The following is a 19,695-nucleotide window of genomic DNA, read 5'->3' as shown; positions in this document are numbered from 1 at the left end:
ATCTGCCCTCCATCTCTGTGGTTTGTTTCTGCTTCCTGGAAACATTTTCTCTGTTTTATCTAAATTAAAACTGTAGCTAATTAATTGTAAAGTGAATCAGCTCAGGAGTATGTAAGTACATTTTATTTATTTAGCACGTTTCACGGGTCAAAAACTAGAAAGTGATTTATAATAAACACAAGAATAAAAACATAAATGATAAAAATAATAAATAAAACAGCAAACATGTAACATCATACAGCATAAAACAAGTTAAAAGTCAGTCAAAATAAATGAGTCTTCAACTGCTTCCTAAAAGAACCAACAGAACCAAGACAGCTTAAAGATGGAGGCAACACCTTCCTCAGTCTGGGGCCACAGCTCTGAAGTATTTATGTCCTCTGGTCTTAAAATGGGTTTAATGGAACCATCAGCAGTCTTTGACTGGAAGATCTCAGACTGCAAGAAGAGGTGCAGGGCTCTAGAAGGTCACAGATAGAGGCTGGGCTTGTCCACACAGGACTCTAAAAGTAAATACTAAATATTAAAATTAATTCTAAAATGTACCAGTAGCCATTGTAAAGAGATTAAAACTGGAGTAATGTGCTGTCTTTTTAGTGTGTGGTTAAAAGCTGCAGCAGCATTCTGATCCGACTGAAGATGGTCAAGATCTTTCCTTCTGAGACCCATAAAAAGGATGTCACAATAATCAAGAAGAGATTAAATAAAAGCACAAGAAATCTTCTATAATTCAGATTTTGACACCAGAGTTCAAAGCATAAAAATATTTTTAGCTGACGACAACAGTTTCTGATTAATCTGTGAGAATGGCCCTCCAATGACCTGGCAGAGTGGAAAATATTCCCAAGGTTTCTGATGTTTGGTTTGACAGAAGAGGCTAACACACCAAGATGCTGCTTGAGGCACTAAATTGTTTCTCAGGGGAAATAATTAAGGTCTCAGTCGTATCAGAGTTTACCTGCAAGTAGTTGTCATAGAGCCCCTGTTTGATACTATTAAATGAGTTTATTAGTGGAGCTGAATATCATCAGCATAGAAATGATAAGACACATCAGAAAACATTTTGATTATTTGGCCTAGAGGGAAAATAAACAAAATAAACAGAATAGGTCCCATGACTGAGCCCTGTGGCACCCCACATGGTAGGCTCTCGGAGTCTGACATGATTTGGCAAAAACACAGAATGTTCTTCCAGAAAGATACGAGTAAAACCATTCTAGAGCTACACCTGATAGAGCAACTACATCTCTGAGCCTGTTAATCAAAATACTGTGATCTACAGTGTCAAAATCAGAAGTAAGATCCAGTAGAACCATTACAGTGGAGCTGCAGAGTCAACCGACATCAAAATGTCACTAGAAACTTTGAAAAAGGCCTTTTATGTAGAGTGGAGCTTATGAAAGCCAGACTTAAATTTGTCAAAGATCTCATGTTCTCCCATAAAAGAAATGAGCTGTTCTGCCAACACTTCTCCAGATGTTTGGACATTAAAGAGAGACATGCCTGTAGTTTTTAAGATGTGCAGCTGGAGCTTCAAAGCAGCTCGTTCTGCTGTTTGTTGATGTGTGGAAACAACAGTGTCATCAGCGTAGAGTCTCACATTCTCACTGTGAGATGATTCAGACACAAACTAAACCATCAGAGGACCAACAGGTGGACCTGCTGGATATCAACACTGTTTGCTAGACTTTCTATCAAAAATATATCAATTAATTACATTTAAACCATTTAAACATTGTTGATGTAAAAATGAGAAATTTACACAAAAATTATCATTTTAAGTTTATTAAAATACTGAATAATAAATGTTCAGAACCTTTAACACTCTGTGTTTACAGTGTATAAAAAATAAAAAGCAAGAAATAATTATTTGAATAAAAAGCAGCAAAATGAAATCAAATTTATTTTCTAGTTTGTCTTTAATAACATTTGTTAATACTGATTAAAGTGGTGAATGAGATAAATCGCTGAGATGTGATGGTACTAAAAGTTGGAGAGAAAACAGTGAGTCAGCAGGTGTTCAGATGGTGGACGGTCCCTTGGTTCTGAGCATCATCAGCAGAGAGAGTCCACAGCAGTACACCAGACTCTTCACTATCAGTACCGTGTAGAGCAGGCAGAGCAGCTTCACCCTGCACTGAGACTGGAAGGACACTGACAGCTTCACTGGCAGCTGAGGAGGGACAGAACCTGCTGGTGGACCAGAACGTGGAGGTACTGCTCCTGGTGGAGATGCGATTGTTGGATCTGGAAATTCTAGAAGAAAAAGAAGTCCAACAGGTCAATCATGGTGTGAAATGTCCCAGTCTTCTTATGAAGCTGAATCACTGCTGAACTGATCTTCTGCTTTTCTTACCTTGGGTCAGGGTTTGGTTCCTCACTTTGCCGCCCTCATGTATAACTTCACAGATGTATTCATAATTGTAGAGAGTATCATCATTAACCAGCCTGACCATGGCAGAACGTTCTGACCCGCTGAACTCCACCTGTTTCTCCTCAGCAGGGGGCAGCTGCTCCTGCTTGTTGTTCTTCTCCTGCCTTTTCCAGGAGATCTGGACCAGAGGAGGAAACATGTCTGAGGCCAGACACATCAGAGCGGTCTTTCCCTCCATGGTGGGTTCTGTTTTCACCGAGCACACAGTCACCTCGGGTTTCTTCACCGATTTACCTGAAGAAAACAGCAACAAGCAGAACAGATACAGTCAGCAGCAGCTACAGAGCTGAGAAAAAGTATTTACACCCTCACAGATTTGTTCTGGTTTTGTTTAATTAAACATAAATGTTTCAAAGATAAACTGAGAAAATACAAAAAGTTGTTTTAAGCTGATAATTTCATTTATTATAAATGTATTAAACCATACCAGCTTTATTTAAAGAGGACTTTAAACGCCCTCAGAACCAGCCTGCTGTACACAGAGTAAATGAAACAGCAGTGACATGATGCAATAAGAAAGCAATAATTAAATCAAAAGCTCCTAAAATTAATAAAACAATTAATCAGAATGGAGTAAAATGGAAACAGATAAAAACAAAACTTAAAATAAAACAATTTAAACGATTTAAAAGTTAACATCTCAGATGGTGTCAAAGGTCAGGGAGAAGAGATGGGTTTAAAGAAGGGATTTAAAAGCAGACAGAGTAGAGGCCTGTCTGATGTCCAAGAGAAGGTTGTTCCATCATCTAGGAGCTGCTGCAGGAAAAGCTCGGTCTCCTCTGAGCTAAACTGGTCTAGAGCTGCACCGCTGATGCCCCCCGTCTTTAATCTGTCGTTAAAAACCTTTAAAAGGACTGATTCTGTACTGTGTAAAGATTTAAAACCAGGCTGTAAAACCTCTAAAATGTTCTGCTCTTTCATTAATGACATTATTTGGTTGTAGACTTCCTTCTCAAGGGCTTTCAGAAGAAACAACAGTTTAGAGATTGACCTATAATTAGGAAGAACAGAGGGTCAAGAGTGGGTTTCCTAATCAGAGGCTGGACAGCTGCAAGGGCCAAAGGTCTACAGTGAGGAAAACCTCTTTAAATAATGAAGAAGGAACAGCATCATCTGGAGAACCTGCTGGCTTTAACTGACTGACCACCTCCTGCAGAGACGACAGAGTCACAGGTTCAAAGCTGTCAGACCTAGCAGAGCAAGGCACAGAGACTGAGGGGTCATGTGATATCTGGGCCCCGGTGGAAGTGACTTTCTCAATGAAAAACTGGGAAATCTTTTCACCTGCAGCAGGCGAGGTTCAGTCCAGTCTGAGTGTGGGTTCATTTAGAACAAAATCAATAGTTTTAAATAAAACACAAGGATTGTAACATCTGATGCAATCACATCAGACTGGTGTTTAACACCAGCACTCCTTTCATATTTGGACCGACCTGTAATTTATCAGTCTTCCATCTGCGCTCAGCTCTCTCCTTGCAGCCTGAGTGTCAGAATTTAACCAGGACTCAGACTTGGGTCTAGGATGCCTGATTTTTAATGGACCCACAGAACCCAGAACTGTTTTGTAGGTGGAGGTAAAGCATGAGGTGAGATCATCAGGTTTATTGCACCATCTCTGGGATGGCACACTTCATTATAAACAGATGAAAACTGACCAGCAGTGGAAGAGTTAAAAACACGACAGAACCGAGTTTAGCTTTAATGCAGGACAGGTTCATCTCAAATAAAACAGGCATGTGGTCCAAAAACACTGGATCACTAATCACCAGGTTACAAACAAGTAAACCATGAGATGAAACCAGATCAACTGTGTCCATGTTCAGGCGTGGGACCCATCACAGACTGCACAAGATTAACAGAGTCAATACGGTTTAAAAAGGACTGAGCCGTAGATGAACCAGGACACCATTAATACTAAGATCACTAACAGTAAGAACTCGGTCAAACTTCAGCATCATTTCCAGCCCAAAGAGAAATCTTTGTTCCAAAGAGTTCCCAGAAGAACCCAGAACAACATATAAGTTCTGCAGGCCTCACTGCCCCAGTTAAGGTCAGAGGTCATGATTCAACAATAAGAAAGAGAGACTGGGCAAAAATTGCCTCCATCGTAGAGTTCGAAGGACAGAACCAGTGCTGACCCAAAAGAACACAAAGGCCACATTTAAAAGAAAAACTTCTTGATGATCCCCAAAATATTCTGTGGACTGATGAGACAAAAATGGACTTTGTTGGAAGGTGTGCGTCCCGTTAAATCTGGTGTAAAACTAACAAGCATTTCAGAAACAGAACCTCATACCTACAGTCAAACACGGTGGTGGTAGTGTGGTGGTCTGGGTCTGCTTTATGCTTCAGGACCACCTCTTAATTACTCAAGAAAATGATTAAATAAAATATTTAAATAATAAATAAATTACAAAAAAAAAACAATTTAGGCATGGTCTAGTCAAAGCCTGGACGTAGATCTGAATCAGATAATGTAGCATAACCGTAAACAGGCCGTTCCAGCTGGAAAACCCTCAGATGTGTCTGAATTAAATCAATTCTGCAGAGCAGAGTGGGTCAAAGTTCCTCCACAGTGATGTTAAACACTCATTTACCAGTTATCATGATCACTGATGGTGATCAACAACCAGTTTTTAGGGTGTAAATACTTTTTTCACATAGAACCAGGTTGGTTTAGATAGATTTATTCCCTGAATAAATAAAATAATTTCAAACAGTTTTTTGTAATTTCTCAGGTTATTTTTGTCTCATTTAAACTTTATTTGATGCTCTGAAATATGATCTAAGAGTGAAAATAAATTAAAAACAGAAGAATTCTGGAAGGCGGTAATTTTTCTCAACCCAAATATTCTCTGATCACTGAACTACTCATCAGTCCAGAACAAAGTTCACTACAGAACCAGGACTCACTCCCACAGAACCTCAAAGTTTTATTCCTTTTAATCCATTTAATTGATCATTTATAAGCGCTTCTACCTGCAGGGCGGCGGGGGGGTTGGTGCCTGTCTCACTATCGACCGTCATTAAATTAATCTACAGTTAAATAAAATATCAGACTGTTTTATTTCCTTACTTCACTAATTAATACTTTATATGTGTTGCAGACTAATTTTCTATATATATTTTTTACAAAGTAAAGTTTTTCTTTACTTTCATCTAAAATAAAACCTTTTATATTTGTTGCTCAGTGTTTATATTCACTATATTTTCACTAAAACTAACAGATCGGACCAGTTTTAAAAGATTAAACCTTAAAACCTCTTAGCATCAGGATTAGTAGCTGAAAACTGAGTTTAGTTTAACAGAGATTTTATATTAAAGAAAGAAAAGTTCCCGTAAATCCTGAAGCAGCAGAAAGTGACTTTAAACACATTTTAACTTCTATAATAAAACAATAAATGTTGTTTCTTACCTGAAACATACAGTCTGGTTCCAGAACCAAAGATGTGGTACCAGAACCCTCCACACAGTGAGAAAGACTGCTCCAAAACCCAGTCTGCTGTTGAATGGGTCAGCTGAGGTGAACCGGTCCAAATGATGAAGCAGGACCATATTTCAGCTCCATGATGTGTTTCTCTAATGTTCACATCAACATGACTGTCTCTTCTTCTCTTCTCTTTTAGCCACACTAGCAGCATGGTTCTGATGTTGATGTCAGTCAGTGGGTCGGTCCACTACTTTAGTCCACATGGACTGGATCTGGGAGTTAGTTCAGATCTTCATGTTGTCCTCAGGATCAACTGGAATAAAGTTTGCTGCTTCTTCATGATTGGATGCAGATTTAAAAAGTGTCTGAATGAGAAGAAAACAGTCCTGTAATATGAGCTGATGTTCAGGAGATCATACCTGAACTGTCTTGGAGACGTTGCTCTGAGCTCCTGTCTGGATCCTTGGCAGAAACATCAGAAATGTGCTCTGAAGATCCAAAGCAGGTCTGAAGGAAGCTCTGCAGACATCATGTATGAAAGCTCTCATCTCTCCCAGTGTGTCTCCTTGTTTGTTGGGATGTTGTCTTGCTGAAAGTCTTCAGTGTGTTCAGTCTGAGCTGCAGCTGCTGAAATCTCCTGTGATCATGAATGCTGCATGGTGGTCTGTGGTTTCCTGGATGCTGATGGTGTCATGAAGCAGAGTGAGAGCTGCGTCTGAGTTGGGAATGGAAACACATCAGGAGAACAAAGCTGGACTCACAGGAAGGAGAAGGAGCAACACTTGGTCATCAATATTGTCCCATCTGGAGACTGATGTTTGGAGTAGATGGAGAGTGTCTGCAGCTGGAGGTCAGAGGTGGACATGTTGGAGGACAGTGGTGGACATGTTGAAGGATGGAAGTGGAGGTGTTGGAGGACAGAGGTGGACATGTTGGAGGATGGAAGTGGAGGTGTTGGAGGAGAGAGTTGGAGGTGTTGGAGGACAGAGGTGGATTGTTGGAGGACAGAGGTGGAGGTGTTGGAGGACAGAGGTGGAGGTGTTGGAGTACAGATGTGGAGGTGTTGGAGGACAGAAGTGAAGGTGTTGGAGGACAGAGGTGGAGGTGTTGGAGGACAGAGGTGGAGGTGTTGGAGGACAGAGGTGGAGGTGTTGGAGGACAGAGGTGGATTGTTGGAGGACAGAGGTGGAGGTGTTGGAGTACAGATGTGGAGGTGTTGGAGGACAGAAGTGAAGGTGTTGGAGGACAGAGTTGGAGGTGTTGGAGGACAGAGTTGGAGGTGTTGGAGGACAGAGGTGGATTGTTGGAGTACAGATGTGGAGGTGTTGGAGGACAGAAGTGAAGGTGTTGGAGGACAGAGGTGGAGGTGTTGGAGGACAGAGGTGGAGGTGTTGGAGGACAGAGGTGGAGGTGTTGGAGGACAGAGGTGGATTGTTGGAGGACAGAGGTGGAGGTGTTGGAGTACAGATGTGGAGGTGTTGGAGGACAGAAGTGAAGGTGTTGGAGGACAGAGTTGGAGGTGTTGGAGGACAGAGTTGGAGGTGTTGGAGGACAGTGGTGGACATGTTGGAGGATGGAAGTGGAGGTGTTGGAGGACAGAGGTGGACATGTTGGAGGATGGAAGTGGAGGTGTTGGAGGACAGTGGTGGACATGTTGGAGTACAGTGGTGGACATGTTGGAGGACAGCGGTGGACATGTTGGAGGATGGAAGTGGAGGTGTTGGAGGACAGAGTTGGAGGTGTTGGAGGACAGAGGTGGATTGTTGGAGGACAGAGGTGGAGGTGTTGGAGGACAGAGGTGGAGGTGTTGGAGTACAGATGTGGAGGTGTTGGAGGACAGAAGTGAAGGTGTTGGAGGACAGAGGTGGAGGTGTTGGAGGACAGAGATGGAGGTGTTGGAGGACAGAGGTGGAGGTGTTGGAGGACAGAGGTGGATTGTTGGAGGACAGAGGTGGAGGTGTTGGAGTACAGATGTGGAGGTGTTGGAGGACAGAAGTGAAGGTGTTGGAGGACAGAGTTGGAGGTGTTGGAGGACAGAGTTGGAGGTGTTGGAGGACAGAGTTGGAGGTGTTGGAGGACAGAGGTGGAGGTGTTGGAGGACAGGGGTGGATTGTTGGAGGACAGAGGTGGAGGTGTTGGAGTACAGATGTGGAGGTCAGAAGTGAAGGTGTTGGAGGACAGAGGAGTACTGTTTTCTGGTCTTATTATATTCAGTGTTGCTTCCTAAGTGGACAGTTTGATTTACTTGGAGTTATATTGTGTTGTTTAAGTCTTCCCTTTATTTTTTTGAGCAGTGTAGTTAACCTGGTTCTGTTCTACAGAACAAAGCTCATTGAGTTCTGGTTACCTCTTTAACAGGTGTATCTGTAAAGGTTCTGGTTCCTCCTGGTCTAGACTGGAGCTCCTCTGCTGCTTACAGATCTTTGGATCAGTGAGAACCTCCTCCTGGTTGCTGACATGTTGTTCTGGCTGGTCTGTAAGAACAAATAGATCCAAGAGCTCATAAATATGATGATTGTCTCCAGAACCTGTGATGTTTGACCCAGACATCCTGGTCCGTTACTCGGGATGTTTCCTCTGATCTCCTTCTAGAAGGAACCAGTAAAGACTTCTTTAGAAATCAGGCTTTAAGCCCCTAAAACATCAGAACTGTTAAGAATGTTTGGAGAAACCTTCATGGAGAACATCTGATGGTTTCTGTGGATTGAAGCTCCATCTACTGAACAATGCCTGGACCCATGGAGTCTGCTGGAGACAGCTGTTTCACTGGTTACCATGGTAACATCTGCAGTGGTTAGCATTACCATATTAAAAGTTACTGAAGTGAAATCAAATGTCTGTCATGTCACCTTCAGTGGACTAAAACAGGCTGTGGTGTGAATCACGGTGGAAGGAGAATCATTTATTTTCAGGTCAGTTTCTCAGCATTTATTCACTCTAAAGGTTTCTGGCTTTAAACGCTGCAGATGTTGAACATCAGAGAAAGTTTGAATCTTAATCTCTGAGGAACAATCCAACTGGTTTAAATCCTCTTTGCACTAAATGATCAAAGACAAAAACAATTCAGTCCAGCAGGTGGAGCTGTTGTAAATATCTACCTTTATTTCCTGCTCTCCAGTCTCTAAAACTTACTTTAAACTTGTCCTGGTTTGTTTTGGAGGTTAAACTCTGTTAAGAAAATGATGCTGATGAGTTTTAAACTATTTTACTAGATTTAAACATGAAACCATCCAGCATCTTGAGCTGAGCTGTCAATCAGCAGCAGCAGTCTTATCTGTGGGCAGCAGGGGCTGATGGGAGCTTTGAGGAGCCGTTAGAAACCACGTGGTCCTCGTCTGATCTCACAGCTCGTCCTTGTTTGGCCTCAGCTGCATCAGAGCTCCACTTCTCCCCAGGTTCACCAGAGGAAACACCACTGCACAAAATGCTTTTCCTCCCAGCTGCTGCTCTGTGCTGTCTGTGTTCAGGTGAGTGTTTCCAGCCAATCAGGAGCCAACACCTGGAACAAACACTGTCCCACTGACCTTCACCTGTCTGTCTGTGTCTCTACAGCGCTGGCTGCCATGGCAACACAGCTGAGTCAGGATGATTTAACTCTGACCAGGAGAGAAGGTCAGAGCGTCTCCTTCAGCTGTGGAGGAATGGATCAGTGTGCTAGTGATGTAACCTGGTACCAGAAGAAAGAATCAGAAACATTCAAAGCGATTCTTTATATCTTGACTGGTGGTAGCGCAGAAAAACCTTTCAATCATCCTCAGGAAAATGATTTCTCAGCTGAGATAAATCAGAACGACTGTAAACTGAAGATAAGTAAAGTTAAACCCGATCATTCAGCCTCCTACTACTGCGGCTGCTTGAAGTATGGAACCACAGTGAGAAATGATCCCTGCAGCCTGAACAAAAACCTCCAGATGAACTGATGTCAAACAGTGTTTGTGACAGAAAGAGAGCAGTAAACCACAGCCCAGGATCACTGATTTCACCTCCATCTCAGAGACACACTGAGCTCAGGAAGATTCTTCATTCTTTCCCTTATTTTTCTTTACAGATTTTATTTATTTTGGTCATAAAAGAAGGAGGAAATCCCCCTGACAATTTCTAAATATCAAACATATTTTAATGCATCCAAGAGCTGCAGGAAGTCCATCAGTTCTTCCTAATGTTAACGAGCTCTTCATGAAAACACTTCCAGCAGATCTTGATGTTTATCAGATTCCAGCAGATTATTTTACTTTATTCCATGTGAAAGTCTGAGTTAGTAAAAGTATCAGATGTGTGATGTTCTTCCCTCCATGAGAAGTCAGTAGAAGGTTGAACAAGGAGAACTGCCTTCTTGTCTTCATTATAATGTTGTAGCAGCTTCCAGGTTGGTCAGAGTTCAGGTTCTGCAGAAGTTGTAACCCTGAACAACAGCTTCAGGGGGGTCGTTATTCCCAGCAGGAGGCTTCCTGATCTCCCCACCCAGGCTCAGCCAGGTGCTGGTGCTCCCCGCCTCGACCCAGTCTGCATACATGGGGGAAACCAGAGACGTGCAGACACACCACTGCAAGACCAAATCTCAAACCAGAACATGAGCTATTGGATCAAACATCTGGACATCAGATAAGTCAGTAAATAACATTTCTTTAACAGATGTTCTGATTATTCTGTGTTTGGTCTCCTGCATTGTTCAGAATCATTTTAGATTGAATGGTTCTGGGTCTGAACCAGAGACATTTATGTTTTAATGTCAAGTTTTACAGTTAAAACTGAGTAAATGTTCATGGCTGCTTTGCTTAGAAGATGTTTGTGGTTGATATCTGAGCAGATCTCCAGAAGCTTGAAGTGCCTGATCCGACCAGCTATCTTCTACTTGGACCTCTGGTTCTGAAACCTTTTAGGCCGACTTCCCCTTTAGAGGAACAATTCAGTATTTAGAGTTCATGGAAAATAATGTAATTGGAAGCTGGAATCTAACCCACAACTCTCAGGTTGCAGCAGGACTGATCTACCTACTGAGCCGCAGTTGCCTTTACTCACAATAAAGACGCAATAAAGTAGAACATGAAGTTTTATAAAACAATAAAAATAAACAGTTTTATTGTCATTGTTTTGGACACGGCTTTCACACACATGCAGGAACTCACTCAGGGAGACTCAGAATAAGTTTTAATAGATTCTATTTTAGCAGGGTGAAGTGGAAAGGACTGGAATCCGGAACCGTCCGTGGTAGGACTGCATGGAAGGATGACAGGTGAGTTAGTGACTAGGAATGAATACTGAAGAAGAATGATGTGAATTGCTTAGAGGTGGGTTGTGGAAGAATCTCCAGGGGGAGAGATGTAAGGCTTGAGAGTGGTGATCCTTATCTGCTGATCCAAGTAAGGTTGGCCTTGAGGTCAGTATGAGGTTCAGAGGTATCTGTGTTTGCTGCGTTTGTGAGGAACCAAGTTCTTAGTCGTCCTTGGATCTTTCCCAGATGGCGGTGAGGGTGAGCAGGGTCCGCTTGGAGTCTAGATCCAGGAACATGAGAGAAGCCACGGAGCTGCCAGATGGGTTCTTGTCTGAGGGATCTCAGCATAGGAGTCGTGGATGTGTCTGTGGCCAGGAGCAGCTGGAAACAGACTTGAGAGTCAGGCAGGAATCTAGGAGGGAAGACAACGAAGGTAAGTACTAGTACTTCAAGAAAAACAAGAGTATCTAGTATTGTTACTCTAACACAGAGGCTTCAAACAACGCTTCAAACTCGACAGGATAGTTATGGTGAAGCAGTGGGCCAGAGCTTGCTTCATGTGACGTCACAGATCACGTGTGAACCACTTCACTGCTTCATTCAGACCGAGTCAGCTGACTGCTTGGAGTTGAATGGCGGAGTTTCAAATATCTGGTGTGATTCAGTGTCTTTGAGATGCTCTCAAGCCCCGGTTCACATCCCCGCTCTACCTTTATTATACGTTACGAACAGATCTCGTTTTTGGATATTCGGAGTTTTGGTGGATTATTCTGTCATGGAGCAAACATCTAGGAAGCGTTCCCAAGTGTAGGAATATTTCAATTTGGTGCCACCTAATAAGGTAATTAATGTACATTCAAAGTGTTTATTAGAAAGCCTATAGCCTAAACTATGCAGTAGTGTTATAGTTATGGTATCATGCAAGAGGTGCATCACATTCGCAGGGTTTAATTTGGTGCAACAATCACAACTGCCAGTAGATGTAATCCAAGGGAACTGAATGAACCTTTGGGTAGTGAACCACTTTATGACACAATGGTTCAAAATGATTCTATGATTCAAAAAGCCTCATTATGACATCACTAAGAGTATCACTTGGTCAGGAGGCTCGGGTTTATCACATAGGCTAACACACAAGCAATGAAGTACTGGCAGCGACCTCTCTTTATGTTCTTCTCCTTAATGAGGTAACAGGGCACACCTGTCACCACTCACAACAATGCTCTTAGCGCCATCTAGGGTAGAAGCAGAGTAAGCAGCAGGAAACAAAGACAAAGTTTCTCAAACCCTGACATTTATCAGTGATTAATAATTAAAGAATGGAAATAAAACTAAATGTGTAATTTTTTAAGATTCATAAAGAAAGAAAGTAATTTGTGCAAAAGAATCCAATAATTTATAAAACTCAATATGTTTGACTGATTGCTTGGATTTTAATTTTTATTAAATCAATACTAATACACATTAAAAGTGTTTTTCTGTATAAAATAATTTTTTAACTGTTAGTTTAAAACAGGCCAGACTGGAAAATAAGACGTTGAGCCTCAGTGAGATTATCTGTGTTGAAAAGGTTTAAATCTGAAAAATAAGGAAGAAACAAGAGAAAAACCCTCGTACTCGTCGTCTTCCACTTTATCCGGGACCGGGTCGTGAGGGCAGCAGACTCAGCAGAGACGCCCAGACGTCCCTCTCCCCGGACACCTCCTCCAGCTCCAGCCCAAGGGGTTCCCAGGCCAGCCGAGAGACTTTTATTTCCTGCTCTCCAGTCTCTAAAACTTACTTTAAACTTGTCCTGGTTTGTTTTGGAGGTTAAACGCTGTTAACAAAATGATGCTGATGAGTTTTAAACTATTTTACTAGATTTAAACATGAAACCATCCAGCATCTTGAGCTGAGCTGTCAATCAGCAGCAGCAGTCTTATCTGTGGGCAGCAGGGGCTGATGGGAGCTTTGAGGAGCCGTTAGAAACCACGTGGTCCTCGTCTGATCTCACAGCTCGTCCTTGTTTGGCCTCAGCTGCATCAGAGCTCCACTTCTCCCCAGGTTCACCAGAGGAAACACCACTGCACAAAATGCTTTTCCTCCCAGCTGCTGCTCTGTGCTGTCTGTGTTCAGGTGAGTGTTTCCAGCCAATCAGGAGCCAACACCTGGAACAAACACTGTCCCACTGACCTTCATCTATCTGTCTGTGTCTCTACAGCGCTGGCTGCCATGGCAACACAGCTGAGTCAGGATGATTTAACTCTGACCAGGACAGCCCGTCAGAGCGTCTCCTTCAGCTGTGGAGGAACAGATCAGTGTGGTGGTAGTTATGTATTCTGGTACCAGAAGAAAGACACAGAAACATTCAAAGTGATACTTAGATTTGATACAAGTAATTCTAACATAGATAAAGGCTACAATCATCCTCAGAAAGATGATTTCTCAGCGAGCAACACACAGAATGGCTGTGAGTTGAAGATAAATCAGGTTAAGCTCAGTCATTCAGCCTTCTACTACTGCAGCTGCTGGAAGGATGGAACCACAGTGAGAAATGATCCCTGCAGCCTGAACAAAAACCTCCAGATGAACAGATTACTGAGGTGTGAAGTTCCTCCTTCCTGTCAGAGGAGAATTATTGAAGCTCTATTGCTGCTTTTCTTCTTCTCTGTTCTTATTTTAAAAACTCGCTGTTGTTTTTAATGCTGGTATTTTAAATTTTAGAGTGTTTAAAACATGGCTTCTGTGTCTGTTTGAGAACTTCAAGAAATGGAAGTGGATTGAAGGGGTGAGTCTGAGGAGTCTGGTGATGATGAGACCAGAACAAAGAGTATCAACGGTGACGTGGACCCAAGTCAGCCTACAGGCACAAGTAAAGAAGAGTCCCCTGTTGACATGGACACTATAACCTTGGAGCCAGAGGAAGAGGATGTTGATCTTGTTCACTGTCTTATTGGTAAAATTGAAGGGCTGGAGGTGCTACAGAAGGCTAAAGTGCTCTCCTTAAGACAGAACCTCACAAAAAGATAGAAAACCTTGAGAGCTTGAGCTCGCTGTGAGAACTAGATCTCTATGACAATCTGATCCACAAACTAGAGAACCTGAGCAACCTCAAAGAATTAGAGCTGCTGGACGTTTCCTGTAATATTTGAGAAGTTGGAGGAGCTGACTACGCTGAAAAAACCTTTTCTGGTTCACAACAAAGTCACTGCCATCTCCAACCTGGACCACCTCACAGATCTGGAGATGCTGGAGCTGGGCTCTGATCGCATTAGGGTCATCCAAGACATGGACGCTCTATCGTCTTTGCAAAGTTTATTTCTTGGAACCAATAAAACAACAAAGCTTCAGAATCTGAAAAGTTTACACAATATGACTGTTTTAAGCGTTCAGAGTAACTGGATTACTAAAATCGGGGGCCTGCAGAACCTGGTCAACCTGAAAGAGCTCTATCTGAGCCACAATGTTGTTGAGGTCATAGAAGGCCTGGAAAACAATAAGAAACTCACTACGCTGGATGCTGCTGCCAATTGAGTAAAGAAAATTGAAGACATCAGCCGTCTGACAGAACTGCAGGAGTTCTGGATGAACGACTTTCAATTAGACAACTGGTTGGATCATGGCGAGCTCAAGAATGCTCAGTCCCTGGAAATAGTGTATTTGGAGCAGAACCCTTTACAGAAAGATCTTCAGTACCGAAGAAAGATCATGCTGGCACTGCCCAGCGTGCGCCAGATCGACGCTACCTTTATCCGCTTCTAAACTGCAGTGTACGACCCACCTGTCAAACCTCTCAGTGTTTCACCTCACCTGCCTGCCTGCCCATGAAAACACCTCCTCAGCATAATGGCTGCACTACAGGTCCTTCTCAAAAAATTAGCATATTGTGATAAAGTTCATTATTTTCCATAATGTCATGATGAAAATTTAACATTCATATATTTTAGATTCATTGCACACTAACTGAAATATTTCAGGTCTTTTATTGTCTTAATACGGATGATTTTGGCATACAGCTCATGAAAACCCCAAATTCCTATCTCACAAAATTAGCATATTTCATCCGACCAATAAAAGAAAAGTGTTTTTAATACAAAAAACGTCAACCTTCAAATAATCATGTACAGTTATGCACTCAATACTTGGTCGGGAATCCTTTTGCAGAAATGACTGCTTCAATGCGGCGTGGCATGGAGACAATCAGCCTGTGGCACTGCTGAGGTCTTATGGAGGCCCAGGATGCTTCAATAGCGGCCTTTAGCTCATTCAGAGTGTTGGGTCTTGAGTCTCTCAACGTTCTCTTCACAATATCCCACAGATTCTCTATGGGGTTCAGGTCAGGAGAGTTGGCAGGCCAATTGAGCACAGTGATACCATGGTCAGTAAACCATTTACCAGTAGTTTTGGCACTGTGAGCAGGTGCCAGGTCGTGCTGAAAAATGAAATCTTCATCTCCATAAAGCTTTTCAGCAGATGGAAGCATGAAGTGCTCCAAAATCTCCTGATAGCTAGCTGCATTGACCCTGCCCTTGATAAAACACAGTGGACCAACACCAGCAGCTGACACGGCACCCCAGACCATCACTGACTGTGGGTACTTGACACTGGACTTCTGGCATTTTGGCATTTCCTTCTCCCCAGTCTTCCTCCAGACTCTGGCATCTTGATTTCCGAATGACATGCAGAATTTGCTTTCATCTGAAAAAAGTACTTTGGACCACTGAGCAACAGTCCAGTGCTGCTTCTCTGTAGCCCAGACCTGGGGAATGCGGCACCTGTAGCCCATTTCCTGCACACGCCTGTGCACGGTGGCTCTGGATGTTTCTACTCCAGACTCAGTCCACTGCTTCCGCAGGTCCCCCAAGGTCTGGAATCGGCCCTTCTCCACAATCTTCCTCAGGGTCCGGTCACCTCTTCTCGTTGTGCAGCGTTTTCTGCCACACTTTTTCCTTCCCACAGACTTCCCACTGAGGTGCCTTGATACAGCACTCTGGGAACAGCCTATTGGTTCAGAAATGTCTTTCTGTGTCTTACCCTCTTGCTTGAGGGTGTCAATAGTGGCCTTCTGGACAGCAGTCAGGTCGGCAGTCTTACCCATGATTGGGGTTTTGAATGATGAACCAGGCTGGGAGTTTTAAAGGCCTCAGGAATCTTTTGCAGGTGTTTAGAGTTAACTCGTTGATTCAGATGATTAGGTTCATAGCTCGTTTAGAGACCCTTTTAATGATATGCTAATTTTGTGAGATAGGAATGTTGGGTTTTCATGAGCTGTATGCCAAAATCATCCGTATTAAGACAATAAAAGACCTGAAATATTTCAGTTAGTGTGCAATGAATCTAAAATATATGAATGTTAAATTTTCATCATGACATTATGGAAAATAATGAACTTTATCACAATATGCTAATTGTTTGAGAAGGACCTGTATATCATAATGTCACTCCAAAAAGGAAATACATTCCAGCACAGAATTCCCTCCACATACATGTATGCACTTATAAAAACCTCGATTAATGCTACTATGTGCAAGCTTTTATTTATGAAGGTAGAATTGTGAAAATGGAAAACCACCAACTCTCCTTTCCTAATGTTTCCTCTATACTTTGTGGGTTTTTCTTCTTCTTATGTTTGAGTTTATTTGCATGTGGGATACAATTAGGTGCCCCAGACCTGCTGTGGCCATCAGGAAAATAAGGAGTCATTATCAAACACATCAATAAAGTGGCACTGTTCTAATGTTAGTGGGAAGGGAGGCAATGTTTTAAGTTTTTTTTAAATGTTTTTCACATTGATGCTGTTTGCTAAGTGAACCGGAAGAAAAGAGCAATTCAGGATCAAACATTTAGAGGGAAATTGTATGAAAATTAAACGTAGAATTGACAAAAAATAAATTAATAAATACATTTTAGAGTTATAAAAATACAAAGGTATTTAAATGCATTTTAAAAATATAAATGGAACCAAATTATAATTTTTTTGCACAAAAAATAGAATCTCTGAGCTGCTGCAGGAATGAAGAACCATTGATTCTTCCTAATATTAATGAACTCTTAATGAATTGTTTAACAACTTTCAGCAGATTTCAGCTGATTATTTGACTTTATTCCATTTTAAAAGACAAATCTTGGTCTGATCTCAGGTCAGCATTTTGTCCTTCTAGCAGCAGGGAAGCTGACTTTGTTGGACAGATTTCCATCAGTTTTCTCTGGATGCTTCTACTTCTTAGAGAAGGTTTGAGTTTTATTTGTAAAATTTTTCACCAGCTTAAAAAGGACTAGTAAAACCAGTCCATATCCAGGTGACAGTGGAAAGGAAGAACACCTGTTTAAACAGGAAGAAACTCCAGCAGAACCAGCCTCAGTGTGAGCGACCATTTGGGACTAATGACAGAGGAGCCAGGGGTGTTTTCTATGTTAGAGGAAAGTAAACAGAGGTAAAAGCAGCAGTTCTATTAGTGGCTTCATCTGGAAGAGAAACACAGTTAAACAGATCTACTCTGAGCCAGAAGTAAAATCTGTGGGATGTAACTCAGAGAACATATAGTCAGTGGCAGCAGCTCATTCAGTGGCTTTGTTTATATATAAAGCAGAGACGCCCAGACTTGCATCTCCCCAGATACCTCCTTCAAGTCCTCCTGGGGGAGCCCAAGGCATTCCTAGGCCAGCTGAGAGACATAGTCACCCACACCATCCTGGGCCGTCCCCTCGGTGTCCTCCCGTTGGGATGTGCCTGGAACACCTCCTGGGGGAGGCGTCCAGGAGGCATCCGAAGCAGATGCCCGAGCCACCTCAACTGACTCTTCTCAATGTGGAGAAGCAGCGGCTCTACTCCGAGCTCTTACCAGATGGTCAAGCTCCTCACCCTGTCTCTAAGGGAGTGCCCGTCCACCCTGCAGAGGAAGCTCATTTCAGCTGATCTAAGATCTTGTTCTTTCAGTCGTGACCCAAAGTTTATGCCCATAGGTGACAGTAGGAATGGTCCGACCAGTAAATCAAGAGCTTCGCCTTTCGGCTCAGCTTTCTTTTCACCTCAACAGACCGGCACAGCATCCCCAAAACTATGGCAGCCGCACTGATCCGTCTGTCGATCTCCCGCTCCATTTTCCCCTCACTCGAGAACAAGACCCAGAAATACTTGAACTCCTCCACTTTAGGCAAGAGCTTCCCTCCAAACTGAAGAGGGCTAGCCATCCTTTTCCGGTCGAGAACCATGGCCTCTGACTTAGAGGACCTGATCGTCATCCCAGCTGCTTCAAACTCAGCTGCAAACAGCCCCAGTGCATTTTGTAGGTTTTGGCTAGAGAGGGTCAGCAGAACCACGTTATCTGCAAAAAGGAGAAACGAAATCCACTGGTCCACATACCAGACCCCCTCTGGCTCTTGGCTGCACCTAGAAATCCTGTCCATAAAAAGTTATGAAGAGGAGTCCTGCAAGAGTCCAACATGCGCCGGGATCAGGTCCGACTTAATGCCGGCAATGCGAACCAAACTCCTGCACCGCTTGCACAGAGACCTGATGGCCCCTGATATAAAGGGCCCCCTGACTCCGTACTCCTGAAGCACCCCCAAAGGGCACCATGAGGGACACAGTCGAATGCCTTCTCCAGGTCCACAAAACACATGTGGACCGGTTGTACAAACTCCCATGAAGCCTTGAGCCCCCTGTAGAGTGTGTAGAGCTGTTCCAGTGTTTGACAGCTGGGACGAAAACCAAACTGCTCCCCCTGTGGAAGTGTGTTGTTACAAGATAAAGCTGTTTATGACCTGTTTACGATGCAGTTGTTTTTCCCATTTGTGGAAACACTACATTAGAAATGCAAAATTATTTAAAATTAATATTTTTTAGGCTGAAATTGTCATGTTTTTAACAGATTTGACCCACATGCAGAAAGCAATTCAGGAGACTGAGTTTAACGGTAAGGAGTTTATTTACAGTGTACTGGAAAGTGCAGGAAAGTGGAACCGCAACACAAACTGTAAAATAAACAGAACGGTAAGCAAGAAAAAACTCAGGACCTATATTCTTAAATAATAATTCTGTTTTACTGGATAGATGGGGAGATCCGCCAGAGGGGGGTGTGGAGAGACCAAAGGGTTGTTTACCCGTGAGACTGGAGACTGAATACTGGAGTGCCAGGATGTTAATAGGTCCAAGAGTATCTGATGTTGGTGCGGTGGACGAAGGAGAGTGGACAGGGTTCACAGAAGGAGGTCCAAGGAACGAAGGAACCAGGAGGCTGCTAGCCGATTTAATCCAACGAAGTAACAGGAGGCTTGAGTCTTTATTCATGGAGCAGGATAGCTTCTTTCCAGAAGATGGTAATCCAAGCAGAGTCTGATGCTGAGGACAAAGTCAGGTTCAGGTAAACCTGCAAGGTAGCAAATCCTAAATTACAAAAGTAACAAGGCAAGGGCAAGGCAAAGGTAATGTGGCTTGAGCTATACCACTAAGGGCAACACTCTGGCAATGAGTTGCTGGGAACCTCCTCCTTAAATACTCCTCTGGTGGTGATCAGGGAGAATAGAGAACACCTGTCACCTCTCCTCCAGGTTCCAACACCATCTAGAGGCTAAACACAGTAAACAAACAGACAAAGCACAGATCCTGACAGAAATGAACTGACAAAAGTTCTAGCTATA

At 42.9% G+C, this 19,695-nt stretch overlaps 1 protein-coding gene, 1 long non-coding RNA gene and 1 pseudogene across 3 annotated transcripts in view; 2 read left to right on the top strand and 1 right to left on the bottom strand.

The window, feature by feature from the left end:
* Positions 1 to 2,020: 2,020 nt before the first annotated feature.
* Positions 2,021 to 6,675, bottom strand: LOC124870152. The gene is made up of 3 exons (XM_047368678.1): positions 5,850 to 6,675; positions 2,357 to 2,668; positions 2,021 to 2,256 (listed from the first exon to the last, which is right to left on the bottom strand). The coding sequence occupies exons 1-3, from the start codon at positions 6,073 to 6,075 to the stop codon at positions 2,021 to 2,023; spliced, it is 774 nt and encodes a 257-aa protein (XP_047224634.1). The 5' UTR covers positions 6,076 to 6,675.
* A 3,026-nt stretch (positions 6,676 to 9,701) lies between these two features.
* The window catches only part of LOC124869744, a 34,742-nt gene continuing 24,748 nt past the window's right edge, over positions 9,702 to 19,695 (top strand). Inside the window, exons 1-3 of one of the 2 annotated variants that reach the window (XR_007038653.1) lie at positions 9,702 to 10,470; positions 11,032 to 11,097; positions 11,323 to 11,509. This is a non-coding gene — a long non-coding RNA (uncharacterized LOC124869744). Of the gene's footprint in view, positions 10,471 to 11,031; positions 11,510 to 19,695 lie in introns of both variants that reach the window. The other variant, XR_007038652.1, reaches the window with a different exon arrangement.
* On the top strand, positions 13,792 to 14,817 carry LOC124869729 (annotated as a pseudogene).

Source organism: Girardinichthys multiradiatus, chromosome 6, assembly GCF_021462225.1.
Source record: "Girardinichthys multiradiatus isolate DD_20200921_A chromosome 6, DD_fGirMul_XY1, whole genome shotgun sequence".
Lineage (NCBI taxonomy): Eukaryota > Metazoa > Chordata > Actinopteri > Cyprinodontiformes > Goodeidae > Girardinichthys > Girardinichthys multiradiatus.
The sequence above is the reverse complement of the archived record's forward strand: the minus strand, read 5'-3'. Positions and strand labels throughout refer to the sequence as shown.